At 39.7% G+C, this 17,047-nt stretch overlaps 1 protein-coding gene across 1 annotated transcript; it reads left to right on the top strand.

Moving 5' to 3' along the window:
* The first annotated feature begins 178 nt into the window (after nt 1-178).
* ABCG5 (ATP binding cassette subfamily G member 5) lies at nt 179-16,544 on the top strand. Its single transcript, XM_041477210.1, has 13 exons — nt 179-300; nt 908-1,029; nt 1,478-1,614; nt 1,828-1,926; nt 2,889-3,021; nt 4,372-4,511; nt 5,772-5,901; nt 8,473-8,686; nt 8,960-9,165; nt 9,987-10,125; nt 13,106-13,291; nt 14,803-14,921; nt 16,065-16,544. Exons 1-13 carry the CDS (start codon nt 179-181, stop codon nt 16,241-16,243), a joined length of 1,926 nt encoding a protein of 641 aa, XP_041333144.1. The 3' UTR covers nt 16,244-16,544.
* Nucleotides 16,545-17,047: the final 503 nt, after the last annotated feature.

The following is a 17,047-nucleotide window of genomic DNA, read 5'->3' as shown; positions in this document are numbered from 1 at the left end:
CCTCTGTTTTCTTTGAGGTGGCAAGTGCAGTGGGCAGCGACCTGCTCTGACCCGGGACAGCGGGAGCTGCCCCTGCGCGGTGCCGGGGGAGGCATGGTGGTGGCGGCAGTGGCAGTGGCAGGCAACCGGCCAGCAGCGTGAGGTTCGCAGGGAGGCTGCGGAGCCCCGGCACCCGAGGATGTCGGGCAGAGTATCTCCCACCCTGGAGAAGAGCGGCAGCATCGGGCACACAGGCAAGGGGATGGCTGTGGAGCAGCTTCCCAACAGCATCAGCGTCCAGGGTGTCTCCTACACCATCAGGTAGGGCTGGGAGGGCGGTGTGGAGGGTCCCTGCTCCGGCCAGGGGCGGCGGGAGCGGGGCTGGCCATGTGTGCCGTGGGTTTGGCCGCAGCCCGGCACGGCGGGAGCGATGGCGCCGGGCCCCCTCATGGCGCCGGGCCCTCGGCCTCAGGGCTGAGCCCTCCGCAGCCCCACCGCATCCCCTTCACGGCCTCTGAAGGACGTGCTTTAGAGATTTCCAAACGTTGTGCCCTTTCCCACTGCCTTTCTTGCTGCTGCCAGAGGGATAACACGAGGCACTAAGGAAAGGACAGGTGGATAAATAGCTGGCAAACATCATCAGCAAATAAAGCCACAGTTCATGGCTGCCCTTTTGGTTGTAGTCCAAAAGCTTCTGAGCAGTCATTCTGAAAAACGTGTTCAGATCTCGTTTTATCTTCCAGGTAATGCCGAAGTTGAAGCCTTCGGAGGGGAAAGGGCAAGGAGAAAATACTTTTATTTTTATTTTTCCATATTTTAAAATCCTTGCAGCTCCCATCCAACATGGAAGTAGCTATGAACCATTCACTTGCTTTATGCAAAATTTTTAAATATTCTCTAATTTTTTTATTGGTGTTTGTTTTCCAAGAGAGCGTGTTGGCCCATGGTGGAACTTTTCTTTATATTGTAAAAAATGGACCCGGCAAATACTTAAGGATGTTTCATTTCACATAGAAAGTGGCCAGATTATGGGGATTTTAGGAAATTCTGGTAAGTTGTTCCAGTACTTTAAACTAAATAAGATCACAGTTAATACTGGTGACTTTCATAGTGACATGAATGTGACTGAGGTCTGTGTTTTAAATAATGAAATTGTGGCTGATTTTAACTTCTGCTTCGCAAAAATGGTGCTTGGTTTTCAGAGTTCAGTCTTCTGTCATCTAACTAACAATTATAACTTCAATAACAGACAAGGTTGCTTCAAAACTCAAATGTTTCACTGCAGAGTGTGAATTTTTTATGATTTAAATGCTAATTTGCATTCTAGTTTTCCCGTTTACTTTCCCTTAATTAGCTGCATTTTCAGGGCCTATTATTTTAAAGTTATTGAGAAAAAATCCAACTTTGTGCTTTTTGTACGTGTCCATCCAAGTCAGGCTACCACTCTTGGAATCATAAAATTCATTTCAGCACATTATTAATTTCTTTTGTTTGAAAGGATCTGGGAAAACAACTCTTCTGGATGCAATATCGGGACGACTGGGACATAAAGACAACTTCTTTGGTGAAGTGTATGTGAATGGATGTCAGCTGAAGAGAGAACAGTTCAGAGATTGCTTCTCTTACGTGCCACAGGTTGATTTCTACATTTATTTTTTGTGTACTGTGTTTCCTTTTGTGTAAAAAAATTGCTAGTGTAATGGAGTAGTGTAATGTGAGTGTGATTTTACTAGGAAATTTGGGACAAATCAATTAATAAGCTGTATGAATGATTAGGCTTGCATGAAGAGGGACAAAATTTTAATTACTATGGGACTAACTCCTTCTTCCTCTTCACTTTTTTTTCAGAGTGACACTTTGTTAAGCTTTCTCACTGTACAGGAGTCTTTGACCTACACGGCTTTACTAACTCTTAAGAAGTGCTCCAACAGCTCCATCAAAAAGAAGGTTTGTATTTTACAGTCTTCCACCAGAAAGTCGTACAGAATGTTTTGTAATGTTTTCACCAGCAGCACTTTCCATCCATGGCTGTGTTTTATGTTTATGAGGTTTTGTAATTGTCATTCTGAAAATGGGGAGAAATCCCCCTGCTGAGGAGTAGGGCACAAGCTGTGTGGTGGTGCCTCCCCTTCAAGGAGCTTGTGCTGGTGCCCCAGGACATGCCCATTATGCTGGGACAAAACGCTCCCACCCGAAGCTGAAGCAGTTACTGCTGCAGGAGGTGCTGGTCTGGGTATTGAGGTCGGTTCCCCTTCCCCAGAGGGGAACCTCAGTTCTCTGGGGTATTTAGGCCCATGTGTGCTGGCAAGTCTCACGGACCACTGTTGTCTCCTGTAGGATATTTCTCACTAACCACAACAGCTCAAAAAAGCACTGGTCTACTGAACCTCCTACAAACTACTTTCTTGATGAAATCAGTGTGTTTCAGATTTATTTAAAGGGCTCTTTTTTAATTGTATTGGAAGTAAAATTGGATATTTATCACCAGAGAGTCTTGTTTTCCATCTTCTCTCTTCCCCAGACTTCTACTCGGTACTTTATACTTTCCCAGAATTGATGTGCCTTCCTGCTCCCTGATTTTGGAAGCCACAGCAGCACATTATGCTCCATACCTTAACTTCTAGTCACCTCTGAACTCTTAATCTCTTAATGTCAAGTGAGGCTAAAATTTACTAATTTCAGTAAAATTTTATTGAAATAAAATTTAAAAAACTAATAATTTAAATAATGTATTAAAATTAATCAAATATAAATTAGGCCAGATACCGTCCAACTAGAATGGATGCAAGCAGGCTATTGGTAAAGCTGTAACTTAAAATTACGTCCTTTTTTCCCTGTTTTTTTGCCATTGCACGCAGGTATCTGAGCTGGACTGTGTTTAGTGCTTTGAAGTTGTAATTATTTTTTAGGTAGATGCAGTTATGACTGAGCTGAGTCTCAGCCACATTGCTGACAAAATAATTGGAAGCCGGAATGTCGTAGGAATTTCTGGGGGTGAGAGGCGTCGGGTATCGGTTGCAGCCCAGCTTTTACAAGATCCCAGTAAGTACCACTGCATGGATTTTCAAAATAAAACAAGGCTGTGTCACGCTGTGCTCCTACCACAGGCCTCTGTAAACCACTTCAAAATACAAAAGCATTTGTATTCTTTAATTCAGCAGAAGCCAGTCCAGTGATGACAGGAAAGAATAAGCAGTAACTGAGGTCTGCCACTAATCTGTTAGTTGATCTTGGAAAGCAGACAAAAATCTTAGGGACTGAACATAGGTTTGGACTTGGATTTATCCATTTTAAGTCTTTCTGGGTTCACTCTTCCCAAATGTTGGTTGTGGCCCATTAATTTATCATTTTTGAGTATATTGGAGCCATACATGTGCAAGCACTGAGCCTTGTAGTGGAGTAGCTTCCCCTCATCTATCTATGTATGAGTGCCATGTATGTTCCCGTGCCAAAAAAATTCCAGTGAAGGAAATCAAAGCTGAGTAACTGAGGAAGGATTACCCATGGGAAAAATTTTGTCAGTTTTGAGAGAGTTTCTTGAAGGTGCCAGAATCTCATGGAGTGAATGTACAGTACATGTTTGTTGGATGCTGAAGTCCTTGTAGCCATGTGGATATGCTACAACTGCATATTAGGCAGGAAGGAGCTCAAATAGCACAGTGAGGTACATCCCTGCTACTGGAGACTCCTGGGGTGTGGTTGCTGCTCAGGACCTCACTAAACTCTACAGTAAACACTTATAGTAATTCTGTGTAGATAAACCTGGAGAGAAAACTCTCCTCCCCTCGTACCCTGATCAAGGTTGGACTGCCCTCTTCTGTGCTACGTGTCATCTCTATAAAAATAATGGATTTGATGATAAGTTTTTCCCTTTCATGTGCAATAAAATAATGAAGAAAAGGCAGTAACATCTGCTTCAATCTGTGGAATTGCATCTGCTGCATTTTAAGAATTCTTGGTTTGTTAATAACAAATTTTATATATAAATATGTATATATAAATTTAATTCAGAATATATAACTCCTAGCTAATTTTGTCGCTTATATTTACAATTTTGTAAATGCTGAAATTTATCATTGTTGTTCTTGAAAGCAGATGTATGCATCAAAACTATTTTGGTAATTTTCAGATTTCACATGAATTTAGAAGAAGTATTATGCTCTGAACTATTTTTTAATGTCCTTATTCCTAGTCATTGAAACAGAACCACTGAAACTAAATAAAACTGAAAGATCCCATCATGGCAATATCTGTGCATATCCTGGTTTATGTGTGGAACTTCACCTGTAAAGTCATTTCTGTGTTATTTGCCAAATTAGCTTTAAGGGCAGAAGCTATGCCATTTGCTCCTGATTTACCTGAATTTTAAAGTTACTCCTTGTCGTTTGACAGAGGTCATGCTACTTGATGAACCAACGACAGGGCTGGACTGCCTGACTGCAAACCAGCTTGTCTTGCTTCTCTCACAGCTTGCACACAGAGACAGGATTGTGATCCTTACAATCCATCAGCCTCGCTCAGAACTTTTCAAGGTAGATGATACCTACTCCACTATTGGGTTTTCCACCTGACCTTTTAGTAGTTAGGTTCTTTTCAGGATGGAAGTACAAGATCCAGTATAGCTGCCTCTTTTCCTTTCCTTTGCTTAATTAGAGGCTTCTCCTGAACTTTGCAACTCTGGCTTTGTCCCAGTCACAGGGCACTTAGGGACACACATTGCCTAATGAAAATAGTGTGGAGTCTGTCTGTGTGCCTAACACTTGTGTTATGCAAGTGCCCAAACCAAAACCACTGGGAGAAGTAAAGACAAGGCATGTGTGTACACCTTGGTTGTGTGGTGAGGCAGTCCTGCCTTGCAGGGTTTGGCTGGGGAGAGCATTTCTCTCTTCCCATTACTGTTTCTCACTTTGCTCTTTGTCCACCATCTGCCACATGAATGCAAAACTCCTCTTCCCTGGCTGACTGAATGGAGTGTAAATGGTTGTGGAGCCTAAGGGGAGCAGCAGTGCTTTTCTGGACTGAAAGCAGCCCTGGTGTCTTGAGAACAGGGATTGATTATAGCTGGTGGTAACCTTGCCCTGGCAAATGTTCACTTGAAGAGCAGTGCTGTTAAGAGTCCTTAAGCACCTCAGGATAATATTGCCAACCATTTGGGGGGTTTTACAGACTGGGGCTATTAAGCACCAAAGGGGGTCAGTCAGTAAGTGAAGGTGTATTAGAAGTGAAGTCAGAAAGCCACATCTCTTTTTGTGGATTGCCTCTGTATGCTGTTGTCATTGACAGTTTCAAGAACCACTAGAGCTTAAAGATGTGTCATTTTGCATAACCACCAATGAGAGGAGTGAAAGAAAGGACAAATGTCTTTTGGGAGAAATACAGTAAGGAAGTTTGAATGTGTCAAAACTATTTTTCCCATCAAAGCATTTCTATTACCAAGACAGTAGCTGTACTCAAGAATGATTGCACTCCTGATCTGATTGTTGTGGTGACTGGTGACAGGACCTGAGGGAATGGCCTGAAGTGTGACAGGGGAGGTTTAGGTTGGATCTTAGAAAAAGGTTTTTCACACAGAGGGTGGTTAGGAACAGGCTCACCAGGAAAGTGGCCACAACACCAAGTCTGACAGAGTTCAAGAAGCTTTTGGACAATGTTCTCAGGCACATGGTGCGATTCTTGGGGTGTCTTATGCAGGGCCAGGAGTTGGACTTGATGATCCTGATGGATTCCTTCCAAATCAGCATATTCTGTGATTCTTAGTACATACTGCTAATATATTAATTTTCCCCCAACAGTTATTTGATAAAATAGCCATCATGAGCTTTGGAGAAATGGTTTTCTGTGGGAACCCTATGGAAATGATCTCATTTTTTAGTGACTGTGGCTATTCTTGTCCTGAACAATCAAATCCTTTTGACTTCTATGGTAAGTTTGTCTAAGTTGTTTTGGTAAAACAATTTGGTTTTTTCCCCAGGTTAAAGTTTTTCCAGAGATAAAAACGTATGTGAATTCTGCTCCAACTTTTTAATTATTTTCAGCTCAGAGAGAGGGCTGGCCCCGTGTCATTCCTAATGACCCCATAAAATAGCCATATTTGCAGTAAAGGAGTAAACTACCACTAAAAAAAGAATCTCAACTTCATGAAACCTGTGGATTCCTGATGGCATTTCCCTATGGCTGTGTACTAGATGTTGGAAAATTAATTTGATTCCAAAATTGTGGAAAATACCATGCTCCTCTGGACTCTGTGATGCCAAGCAACTTAAAAGAGTTGTGTAGAGGGAAGGATATAGAATAAATATGGGATGACTTGAGGCATCAGTTTCCAGGAATTCTAAGTTTGAGGTTTCTGAAAATTTAGGGGAGTTGCTAATACCAGGGTGAACAACTGGAACAGAATGGATGCTTTAGTAGATGATGATAGCAAGATGATTATAGCTGTTGGCATAAGCTGGCGAGTATTGTTTTACCAATTCAAGATGGAAAAAAAGGGTCAGCAGGAGACTTTAGATGAGACTCGTTTTGCTGCAGGACATCCATGTCCCTGATCCATACAGGCACAGGTTTGAAGAGAATGTGGATGCGTTTGTATGAGTACAGATAAGCAGCCATTTACATAACTCTATTTAAATCCAACATGTTAGGTTAATTTCTGGCAGTACTAGGTGAACGCTAACTAGAGAATTTGACCAATTCAAAAAGCTGCATTCAGAGCAGGCAGTGTTTTCCTATTGTCTACATGGCATTCTAAACTCAGTGAGAAGAGAGGATGGTTGTTGACATGAAGCTGGAATGGGATAAAGCTGAAAATACTGGTATGACAGTGAGGATAATTTTGCCTTCATGAATTTGAATAGTATTGAAAAGCATAGATGATTTGAGATTTAGACCCACTTTTAAAAAAGCTTGGTAAAGAGAGTACTGCATTCTTCAAATGTCAACCTTTGAATGTGACAAGAAAGGAAAAAAATACAGATTAGAGCAGAGAATCATCAGAATATTTAGTCTTTTGAAAATTGGTAGTTTATATTTTTTTTTGTGTGATTTGATGTGAGTGAAGGGACAGATTCTGATATCATTTACACCAGCAACAGAGGAAAATATATCCTATGTATTGTGTGTGGATTATATTGCTGAACTGTCACATGTTTGTAAAAAGTACTAATGCATGGTTGGCATTAGCTAGTTGGTCTAGTTTGTAGTCATTGTTACAATTCTTTTAAAGCACACCCAGTTGCCATTTATTTCCTGTGTGACTTCCAGCAAGTCACACTGGCCAAGTTTTTAAAAGTGTTTCTGCCTTTCGGATGTTCACATTTGTAAAAGCGAAGGCTTCATTTTGGAAATGTTTACCATTAAAGACAATTCTGATGAATTCCAGCTTTTAGAACACCAGGGGACTATTCATAAGCCTAATTCAGATTTTGAGGAAACTTAAGAATCTTGGACAAGGCCTCCTTTTGTTGAATTTGCATTTTGAAGTTGAACAGAACATTACAAAACTGAAATCTAAGGATGAGAGAAACCTTAGCAATAAATAACTGATGAAGACATCTTACCAGATGTAGAAGAGTAATATAAAATAGGGTAAGAACAAATATTGCTGAGAACAACAATCCAGTTTTCAAAACCTTGACTAATTCATTGCTGTTAGGGAAAAGGGAAATTTCTAAGGTGTTTTAGCACTATTACTGAATCTGTATGACTTTTAAAAATGGAGCACACAAATTTCCCATCTGTCAGCAAAAGAATTGCTGGTGCCAGGAGTATGTTTAGGGGGACTTACTAGAAAGGAACATTAACTCTGTGAAGTAGTTACTTTTCCTGAGTTCCATGGCAGTCAGTATTACTTCCTTCAGCTTGGGCTGAGCCTGCTAGGGGAATTTGGCCAGCTGAACATCCTCTGACTTCATATTAAAAGAGAAGTATGTCTGCAAAGGAGGTAGGTGACACCCAGTGCAACAAAGCATTAACAGCTCAAGGAGAGAAGAGCAGTGTCTCTACAGTGTGAGTTCACACTAAGCAAAAAATAAAGCTCCATAGTTATGGAGGAGTGGGCAGAGAACAAGGGGGAGCCATGGAGCCACTTCTGAGCATTTGCCTGAAAACCTGAGAAATATACGACCAGATAAGTGATCTCTTCATCTTCATAAATGTTCGTCCTCTGGTGCTTTGTCTTGCTCCCTACAGCTCTCTGCTGTGCAAGGAGAGTGCTAAAGGTCTGACCAGCACAGTGCTTAGGCCTTGCTTTTCCAGATCAAGGACCTGAACTGCAGGGTCCTACAGAGGTCACAAAACACAGATTTCTTGTGGCTGCACAGTTAATTAATTCCTGCTGCATCTAACAGAAGGGAGAAAGAAGCCTTGAATACTTTCAATTGACCTTTTAATCTTTGCGTGTTTTAGAATGGAGACAAGAAGAAGTTAGTTGCACGGGGGAAAAGGTATGAAGGGAAAGTGATGTGTATATAGAGTAAAAGCTTTGTCATTTTACAGTGGATCTGACATCTGTGGACACCCGAAGCAAGGAACACGAACTCGAAACCTACAGTAGGGTTCAGCAATTTGTATCAGCCTACAGAAACTCAGAGATCTTTAGCAAAGCACTGGCAGCCATTGAAAAAACAAAGTATATGAAGGAGCTGCCACCGATACCATTCAAAAACAAAGACTCACCCAGTGGCTTTGACCAAATACTGATTCTTTTACGGTAAGACTTCTCCACCCCCGTGCCCCCCACCGCCCTCCTTTAAAGCAGTTTTTTTTTTTTATTTCTCCATTAATCTTTCAGGTTTCCCCTCCACGTAGAGATGCACTTCCTTGGTTATTTGATGTCCCACTGTACTTATCCCTAGTCTTTTTTAATATATAAGCTCCTTGTGGACACTGTGTGTCTTAAGATTTGTTCAAAGCTTAATACCCTACCAACATGTGTTCAGTTGTAGCTAACAAGCCTTTTGTTGTTGTTTTGTTTCATTATCAGGAGAACAACAAGAAATCTCTCCAGAGATAAGATAGGCATCATCATGCGTCTCCTCCAGAACCTGTTATTTGGCTTGTTCATAGCCTTTTTCCTTCTTAGACTAAGGAATGACCTGGCCCAGGGAGCTGTGCAGGACCGTGTGGGGCTTGTCTACCAGTGTGTGAGTGCCCCCCCCTACACAGGGATGCTCAATGCTGTGGCCCTGTGTGAGTTTCTGTCCTGTCTTACATGCAGCAGCAGCTGTTGCTGCCACTCTGTCTTAAATAAGAAAAAGTATTTTTTGAAGATACTAATTTAAAGGATCTTCACTGGTCTAGGTAATGTCAGAGTTGATACAGAAGCACAAGATTCAGTGGAATTTAAGGGTATATGCCCTGATCCCTGCCTTTCTTTTTTACAGCTGGCCTGTCTATGAAGGCTTTATTCTAAACTGTGCAAAAGATTTCCCTGTGTGTAGCATTTTATAGGCAAGACAAAGTCTAGGTCTAGCTGATATCTAAGTGAGCTCAAAACAAGACCTGTGGAAAGGATGGAAGTGCAAAACAGCTTTGACAGCAATTAAGCATAATTGGATTTATGAGTATTACATGATGATTACATTTTTAAAGGATTTTTCTCTTACAGGTGCCATACTGAAAGCAACAGTATTTTCTACTTACAGCCCTAAAAACTGTTTTTCTCATGTAGAGAGCATACACTGCTGTCATTAGCTTGAAATCAGAGCACCTCAATAAATTAGCCAGTGACAGAGGTTTTCTCATGTCCTTAATTTGTATATGCAAAAAGAGAAGGCTGTCCTGCATTCTGATAAGTTAGGCCTCTTTCATTAAGCCTACCAATGTTTGCAGTCTGCAGGGAGCATGCTTTGCATTTATAGTGGTGGGAAAAAGGATCAGAGTGGTTTAGGCAGAATGTTTGTGATACATTCTCAAAGTTGTCTCTGTGCTTCAGATCATTTCTGCTAACAACAAATCTTGCTCTCTCTGTTTAATGGCAATTTACTTAATTTCTTATATATTTAATTCAGTCCCACCTCTACGTGCTATCAGTGACCAAGAAAGTAAAGACGGCTTGTACAAGAAATGGCAAATGCTTGTAGCTTATGTAGTCCATTTCCTGCCCTTCAGTGTCATCAGTGTGGCCATTTTCAGCACTTTCATATACTGGTAAGCATTTGGACCATCTGTTGGGTTGTCATTTTGTTTTTGTTACCAGTGTCAGTTAACATGTCAGCAAAAGGCCTCCTGGCTTGGCTTCTTGCTGTTGTCTCTCAAAATGATTACATTTAAAGCATAAGGAAAGATGACACAAATTTAGCCCTTTTCTTTCAGGTAGAGCTGAAAACACTTCCCCAGTAAGTAAATTACCAGTTCTCTAGGTAACTGGGAAAGTTTTAATGGACCTGGGAGAGTTATCATCATTTTGTCATATTGAAAGCAGGGAGTGTCATTTTACATTGCATTTAGAAAGACAGGAAATTTAAAAAAATCCAAAAAAAACCCCAAAGTGAGGATGTCAGCTGTAGGTACGTGACAGTAACAAAACTTTTATTTCCTGGGACATTGGGGTTTAGCTACAGCATATGTAAGTGGTGAAATCTGGATCCCTTCTTACACCTTCCAGAGAAAAGCACAAATTTCTGTCCTTCAACCTTTTTCTTTTCTAATGTTGAGAGATGTCTGGTGCACCAAAGTGAATTTTAGTTTTCCTGGGACAGTTGCCATCATTTGGCAGTCTGTAGTAATCTGTGTACAAGTGATGAGCAGGCTTGGTTTGTGTTGTGGATGCATGTTCTCTGATGAGCTGTTCAAAAGTCATAAGTGGATACACCCTCATGAAAGAGCTAAAGTGCAGAAGCCATTCTGCTGTAGCTGTGCATGTTAGTGCTCTTACTTTCCAGTAAGATGGATGGAAAATGGATAAAGTAGAGCTACACAAAATTGCTTGGACTTCTGAATCAGAATTTCTGCACAGGGAATTTTGTAGCAATTTTCCCCCAATCTGGAAAAACTCAGAAAAAATGTATGATTATTCCCTTCTTCCTTATGGTCTATAGTGGGCAATGAGGGGCAGTGCTCAGCATTTACTTAATGCTTTCCATTTGAAATCTCAATGAAAAGAGAACTTCCTCTGAGAGGAAGATTTCTGCTCTTCCAGGCATGAGGACTTGCATTGCATGGACAGGTTGTTTTGTAGTTTGATGTGGACATGAAAAGTAGCCATCTTTATCCCCTTAGCTACCTAGGCTTTTGTTTCTGCAAGCTGTCAGTGCTACCTGCTTGAGGCAGGGCTCCCTGAGAAGCCTTTGTTTCACAGACAGACAGACAGAAATTACTCTTTCTTCTAGTAAGTGCTGTGCTGACCTTCTGTTTGTGACTGATGCCAAGATAACAGCCATTTTGAAAGCAGCTTTCCAGGCTCAATGACACTCTCAACTCCATAACAAACAGGGAATCCACATGGGCAGGAGACTTTGCCCGTGTGTTTTGGTTGGCTCAAACACAATCAACAATAAATAGTGAGGCTCCAGTTAATGGATAATATTTACAGGTATTATCTTTCCAATATTGCAGTTGTTTGGAAGCCATCAGGGATGTGTCAAAGTAATTTCACAATGCTCTTAGACCTCTCAGGGCAAGCAGTTCCTGGATGAAATTTTAGCAGTTGTTATGCAGGACTGAACTTTCCCAAATGGCCTAACTTTTTGAGAGGCTTTGACAGCCTCTGGCATGTGTTCTTACAAGCCATTTCTCATAGAGTTTGTGTTTGTGGAGTCAGCCAGTTGGGTCAGGCAGACCCAAACTCTGACCTGATCAGACACAAGGCAGATTTGGCCAAGTTCAGAGAGAGCCTGTCTTGCAATCAAGTGAATGTCCTGTCTGTGCAGATTTTCCTGTACCTCTGGGAAATCTTCTGACAGTCCACATCATGTTGTTATTCTGTTGCTGTAATATTCTCTGTTTCGGCTGGTTTTTTTTTTTTTTTTTTCTTTTTTTTTGGCTTTCTTCTGTTCTATTCATACCCCAGATTTACTAGCCTCTGTCTCCATATATCTGTGTAAAGTATTAGAGCGGCTGCGAGGTGATAGTTTTCTGGTAGGACTTTGGAAAGCTGTTTCTTCTGCACCAATCTGCAATTAAAAGTTGTTAAATACCTGCTGCCTTGCTGAGTGTTTAATGCTGGAAGAGTCAATGTTCATCCATCTATTTATAAATTATTCTGGTGTTACAAAAAACACTACAGGAAAGCTTATGAGAAAATTGATACTTCTGGTTTAAGACCATATTCGAACATGGTGCATTAAAAAAAACAACATAGGGTCTTGCACTGAGCAACAAAAAAAAGAAAATTGAATGTCGAATTGCTGCTTGTGAGCTAAGCAAAGCATGCAGTGTGCACCTAGTGTGAGGCAATTTTAGTATGAGGTATTTTGGAAAAAGAGTAATGTGTCACAGTGTAATAAAGGGTTTTGTCATCTGTCACATACATTATAAAGCTGAATTAAGTTTGTCAAGCAGTTGCAGGCTTTTCTTAACTTTTTAATCTTGAGTATAGATTGAGAGGACTCTTTCCCTTGGGTTAGCTAGCGGAAAACTGAGAACAGCATGTTGCAATAAAGAATGCAGGAGTATGGGGGAAATTGCATTGGTATGAATTACATGGGTGGTGAATTCAATTAGTTTTTTATTTAATTGAGTATATCCATGCTTATGTTTGCTTGCACATTATCAGAAGTGCAAAATCCCATCTGTTAATTACCTGCATAAAGATGTTCTTTAAATACGTGACTTACATTAATGACTCCCACTGCAAAGACTTTACAAGAAGCAGCAGGTTAGTTTAAGGAATAGAAAAGCTATGGTGATTGTCTTGAAAAAATCTGGGTTTCTACAAGAATCACATCTTTGCATATCCCTCTTTAATCTAGATGGAGAAAACCTCATGTATCTGCACTTACATAATGATAGTAAGTGGATGTCCTTTGTGTTTAGATTCCAAACAATATACTAAGGATTAAGGCATAAACTCTTCACCTAATGAGGTATAACTGCAAAAAACCCAAATAGAAAAAAAAGTAAAAGCTACTTTCCAAGTTTACTACTCAAACATTGTTTTTTAACTGTTCTTTTGCTCCTCTTTGTACAGGACTACAGGATTGTATCCTGATGCTTCCAGATTTGGAATTTTCTTTGCTGTTGTCCTAGCGTCTCACATGATTGGTGAACTACTAACACTTGTTGTACTTGGCATGGTTCAAGACCCAAATAGAGTCCAAAGTGGCATTGTGCTACTTAATTCAGCTGGTGTGATAGTGGGAACAGGACTAGTAAGGTAGGAAAAAAATCTTGCTTTGTTACAGTGTTGCTGTTAACACTGATGTGGAAGAGTTGGTTTTGCAGAAATCCAGTAAAGCACAGGTAGCAATGGAAAAGCAAGAGCAGCTGTGCTCCTTCAGAGGCAGGGCTACTTATTGGGCTTTGTACTAAACATAAAATGAGACACTTAGGATCTTTAGATATCAACAAAGATATTGAAGATTTCCCCCAGTTTTTGCGAATACATTGAAGATAAAACTGAAAAATTCATATCTGTCAGCTTGTCTGAATTATTTTATTGATGCTGACATGATGATGTGAAATGCTGTCCTCATTAAAGGAACCTACTAAAAATCCCTGTTCCTACATTTTTTAGTAACTGCTGGAATTTATGACATTAAACATTGGTAATGCTGGTTTAAAAAAGCAGTTGCTCTCAACTGTCTTACTGGTGTTATTATCCAGTCTAGCCAGTAAACTTTTCAGTCCCTTTTTCTACCTGTAGACTGAAATCTATAAAAATTATTGAGTAGTGTAGTAAATATGCAGGAAAATCATGATCCACTTGCTCTATTACTGTGCAAATAGATGGGTTTGTGTTTAATTGTGAAGTTTGAACAGTTTTTCTCCTTGTATTTGTCAATACTGAAATTACTAGGTTTTTTGAGGGATGTACCAGAATAATGTGTAACTGTTAAAAAGCAGTTTTCCTAAGATATTCAGCAAGTAGGATATGGTTACCTGAGACCCTCCCAATGAAAATTAAGTAAGCCTAACAACACATGGTGTTGTCCTCAAGAAAACCATCTGAATCTTTACAAAGTTGATGATGCTTTGTCTCTACTTTAAAGTAGATCTCAGCTCATACTTACAATATAAAGCTAGGTTAATGTCTATTTATTTGGTCCCTGCCTAATTTCAGGAAGACATGTGTTTACAGTGAAAGACATTTATTCCTGCTACCATAGTCTAATGCCTGAATGATAAGTTAAAAGCATTAGAGCGGTTTCTAAGCTTATTTTACAGCACAGGCTTTGCTCATTAATATTATGAATATTTTTGATTAATCTTCATAAGCAATGAAGGACATTAAAAATAGCATTGAGACTTAGGTTGGTTGCTGGGGGTTTTTCCTGTTTTTTTATTTGTTTGTTTGTTTTTTATGGTTTTGAAGATGGAGAGAGGGATGGTGGTTTCTTACTTTGAAAGCACATTTCTGCAAGTAAGGTTTATATTGGGTCTTGTCATTTTCAGTTTATCACTGCCATGTGAACAGCAAACAACCGTAGAATTCTTTGTGACTGTTCATAAACAAGTCAGGGCTGAATGTTGTGACACTGTACCAAAGTCAGGGACAGCCTTCATGGTTGTCTCATCATTTAGCCCTAAAATTGGACTTTATGTTTGAAAACCCTACAGGTAGAGACAAGAACTGTTTTTGTCACAGGTTACAAACAATGAGCTTGTTTTAATTTGGGGTCTCTTAGTATGTAGCAAAAGCCATCTTAACTTCTCTGTTTCTTTAAGGACCATTGAAGAAATGCCAACACCTTTGAAACTACTTAGTTTTCTTACATTTCAAAAATACAGCAGTGAAGTCCTTGTAGTCAATGAATTTTATGGCTTAAACTTCACATGTGGTAAGTGTTCAAAAAAAAGTCCATTATAAATAATTTTAATGAGATGTTGATTCTTATTTTCCTTCTATGTACATGTATCCTGATAAAATAAATGTAACTTTTGAGTTGCTAAAACGAACTTACTAATTACTGAAGACTGTAATGCCACACCAGCATTAATGCCACACCAGTTAGAGCAGAATTTGATTCTTTTGTTCCAACCATTTCCCATTCTTCCAGTTCTTCCATCTTCCTCTTTTTCACCTATTCTCTTATCCGCTCTTTGGAGGAATTTCGGAAGCTAAGTTTATTACAGGCTGGAAATTTTTTTTGTGCAATGTTACACAAATAGAGCATCAAGAAGATTGCACAATCTAAGATTAATGTCAGTGGAGGGAATATTGAGAGGTAGCAAAAAGCTGACCAGGTATCTCCTCTAATACTACAGAGGGGTCAATTCAAATGTGTTTCCGTGGTATTTACTGAGCAGCTTGGGTCTGTCAGGCTGTGCTTTGCTGGTTGTGAGCAAGACAACCTGCAAAACAAGAGAATCAATGATGGTGGCAGGGGTAGTAGCTAATACACATTAGTGGGGTAAAACTTACAGCTTTGAATCTACCCTAAGATAACTGGGGTGTTGTAGCCAGGTGTCTGTGCTCCTCTCCAAAGCTACATATTTTTTATCTATTAATCTCTCCTGCACCTCTTTATTACAAGATCAACAATGGTTAGAAAACGAATACATGACTCTATTAGTACCCTTCAGACAGTCACCATTTTTAATGTGCCCTTCAGTCACCATTTCTTGCATTTTGGAACCCTCAACACATATGAACACTGTAAGTCTACCACATGGGGCAACTTGCTTCTTGAAGCCACTCCAGATAATGTGTCTGAAAAGCCATAAATCTTTGTTTGGCATGAACAAAAGAGAGAGCTCCTAGTGACCATTTATTCTTCCCTTTAAAAAGTATGTCGTGGATTAACTGCAGAAACATAGGGCTTGTCTGGTTTTATTCCACAGTGATGAGAAATACTGCTGTGGGTATGGTTCTTCATGGAAGTGATGTCAGGGAGACGTGTATTTAAGGCATGAGTTAGAGACTGGAGTCTGAGTTTTAATTTTACTGATTTACCTACTGAAGAAATTGTTTCTTTTGACAGGTGGAGCCAACAGTTCCACTGCAAATAATGCTGCATGTGTTCTCTCTCAAGGCGTCCGGTTCATTGAAGAAAACTATCCTGGGGCATTGTCCCGGTTCACAGTCGATTTCCTCATACTTTATGCTTTTATACCAGTACTTGCCATTATTGCAATTCTAAGCTTCAAATTAAGAGAGAATTACTGACAGACAATGAAAAAGTAGCAATTCCAACAGTCTCTAATACTATACTTCTATCTGTACTATGGTCGAAGGCCTATATTGTTGGATTTTAGATAGAATTTAAATGATTACACATAGAAAAACACATTCATCTTTTCATGTTTGTTTTCACCTTGAAAACCAGTGTTCTCTTAAGAGTGTGAATGACTCCTGATATTGGTGTTCCCCACCCCTCTCTTCTGGCTGATTTCCAGATCAGCCATAATCAACAGTATTTAATGTTTTAAAGGGCTTTCTGATTTAATTTAGTCAGCTATTGCTGACAATTTTTAACAATGTAGCAATGGTGCTCTAATTTTTTTCCCCACTATTTTGTTTTTAACCACTACTAGTAAGTAGAGGGATCCAACTGCTAGTAAATCTCATTTTTAGGATTGTATTTTCAGTCTTAAGCCTTGTTTTGATACCATTTGAGGAATCTGTAGAGAGGAAACAAACCAAATACATGTAAAGACAGAATCAAGAACTCACTCCACTTTGATCTCATACACACTATACAACTGATGAGTACAGGATCTTGAAGCAGTATCAAAGTTACACAAGTTGGTTTTGCCTTGTAAATTTTAGTAAATCAGTGAAGACATTTAGGTTATTTCCATGAATTCTTTCTTTTCACTGTCAAGTTCTAACCTTGTTTTGGAAGCAGTTTATGAATTACAAGGAAAAATATATGTTTGTTTAATAATGTTTTGGTTTTATTTAATAAAATGTCAGTTTAACTAGGGAAAAAGTATAAGAGTTGTTTGTCAGAAGTAATGCCATTTTCAT

This window comes from Pyrgilauda ruficollis, unplaced genomic scaffold (genome assembly GCF_017590135.1).
Source record: "Pyrgilauda ruficollis isolate IOZ18807 unplaced genomic scaffold, ASM1759013v1 scaffold4, whole genome shotgun sequence".
Taxonomy (NCBI): domain Eukaryota; kingdom Metazoa; phylum Chordata; class Aves; order Passeriformes; family Passeridae; genus Pyrgilauda; species Pyrgilauda ruficollis.
This window is presented reverse-complemented; position numbering and strand designations above follow the sequence as displayed.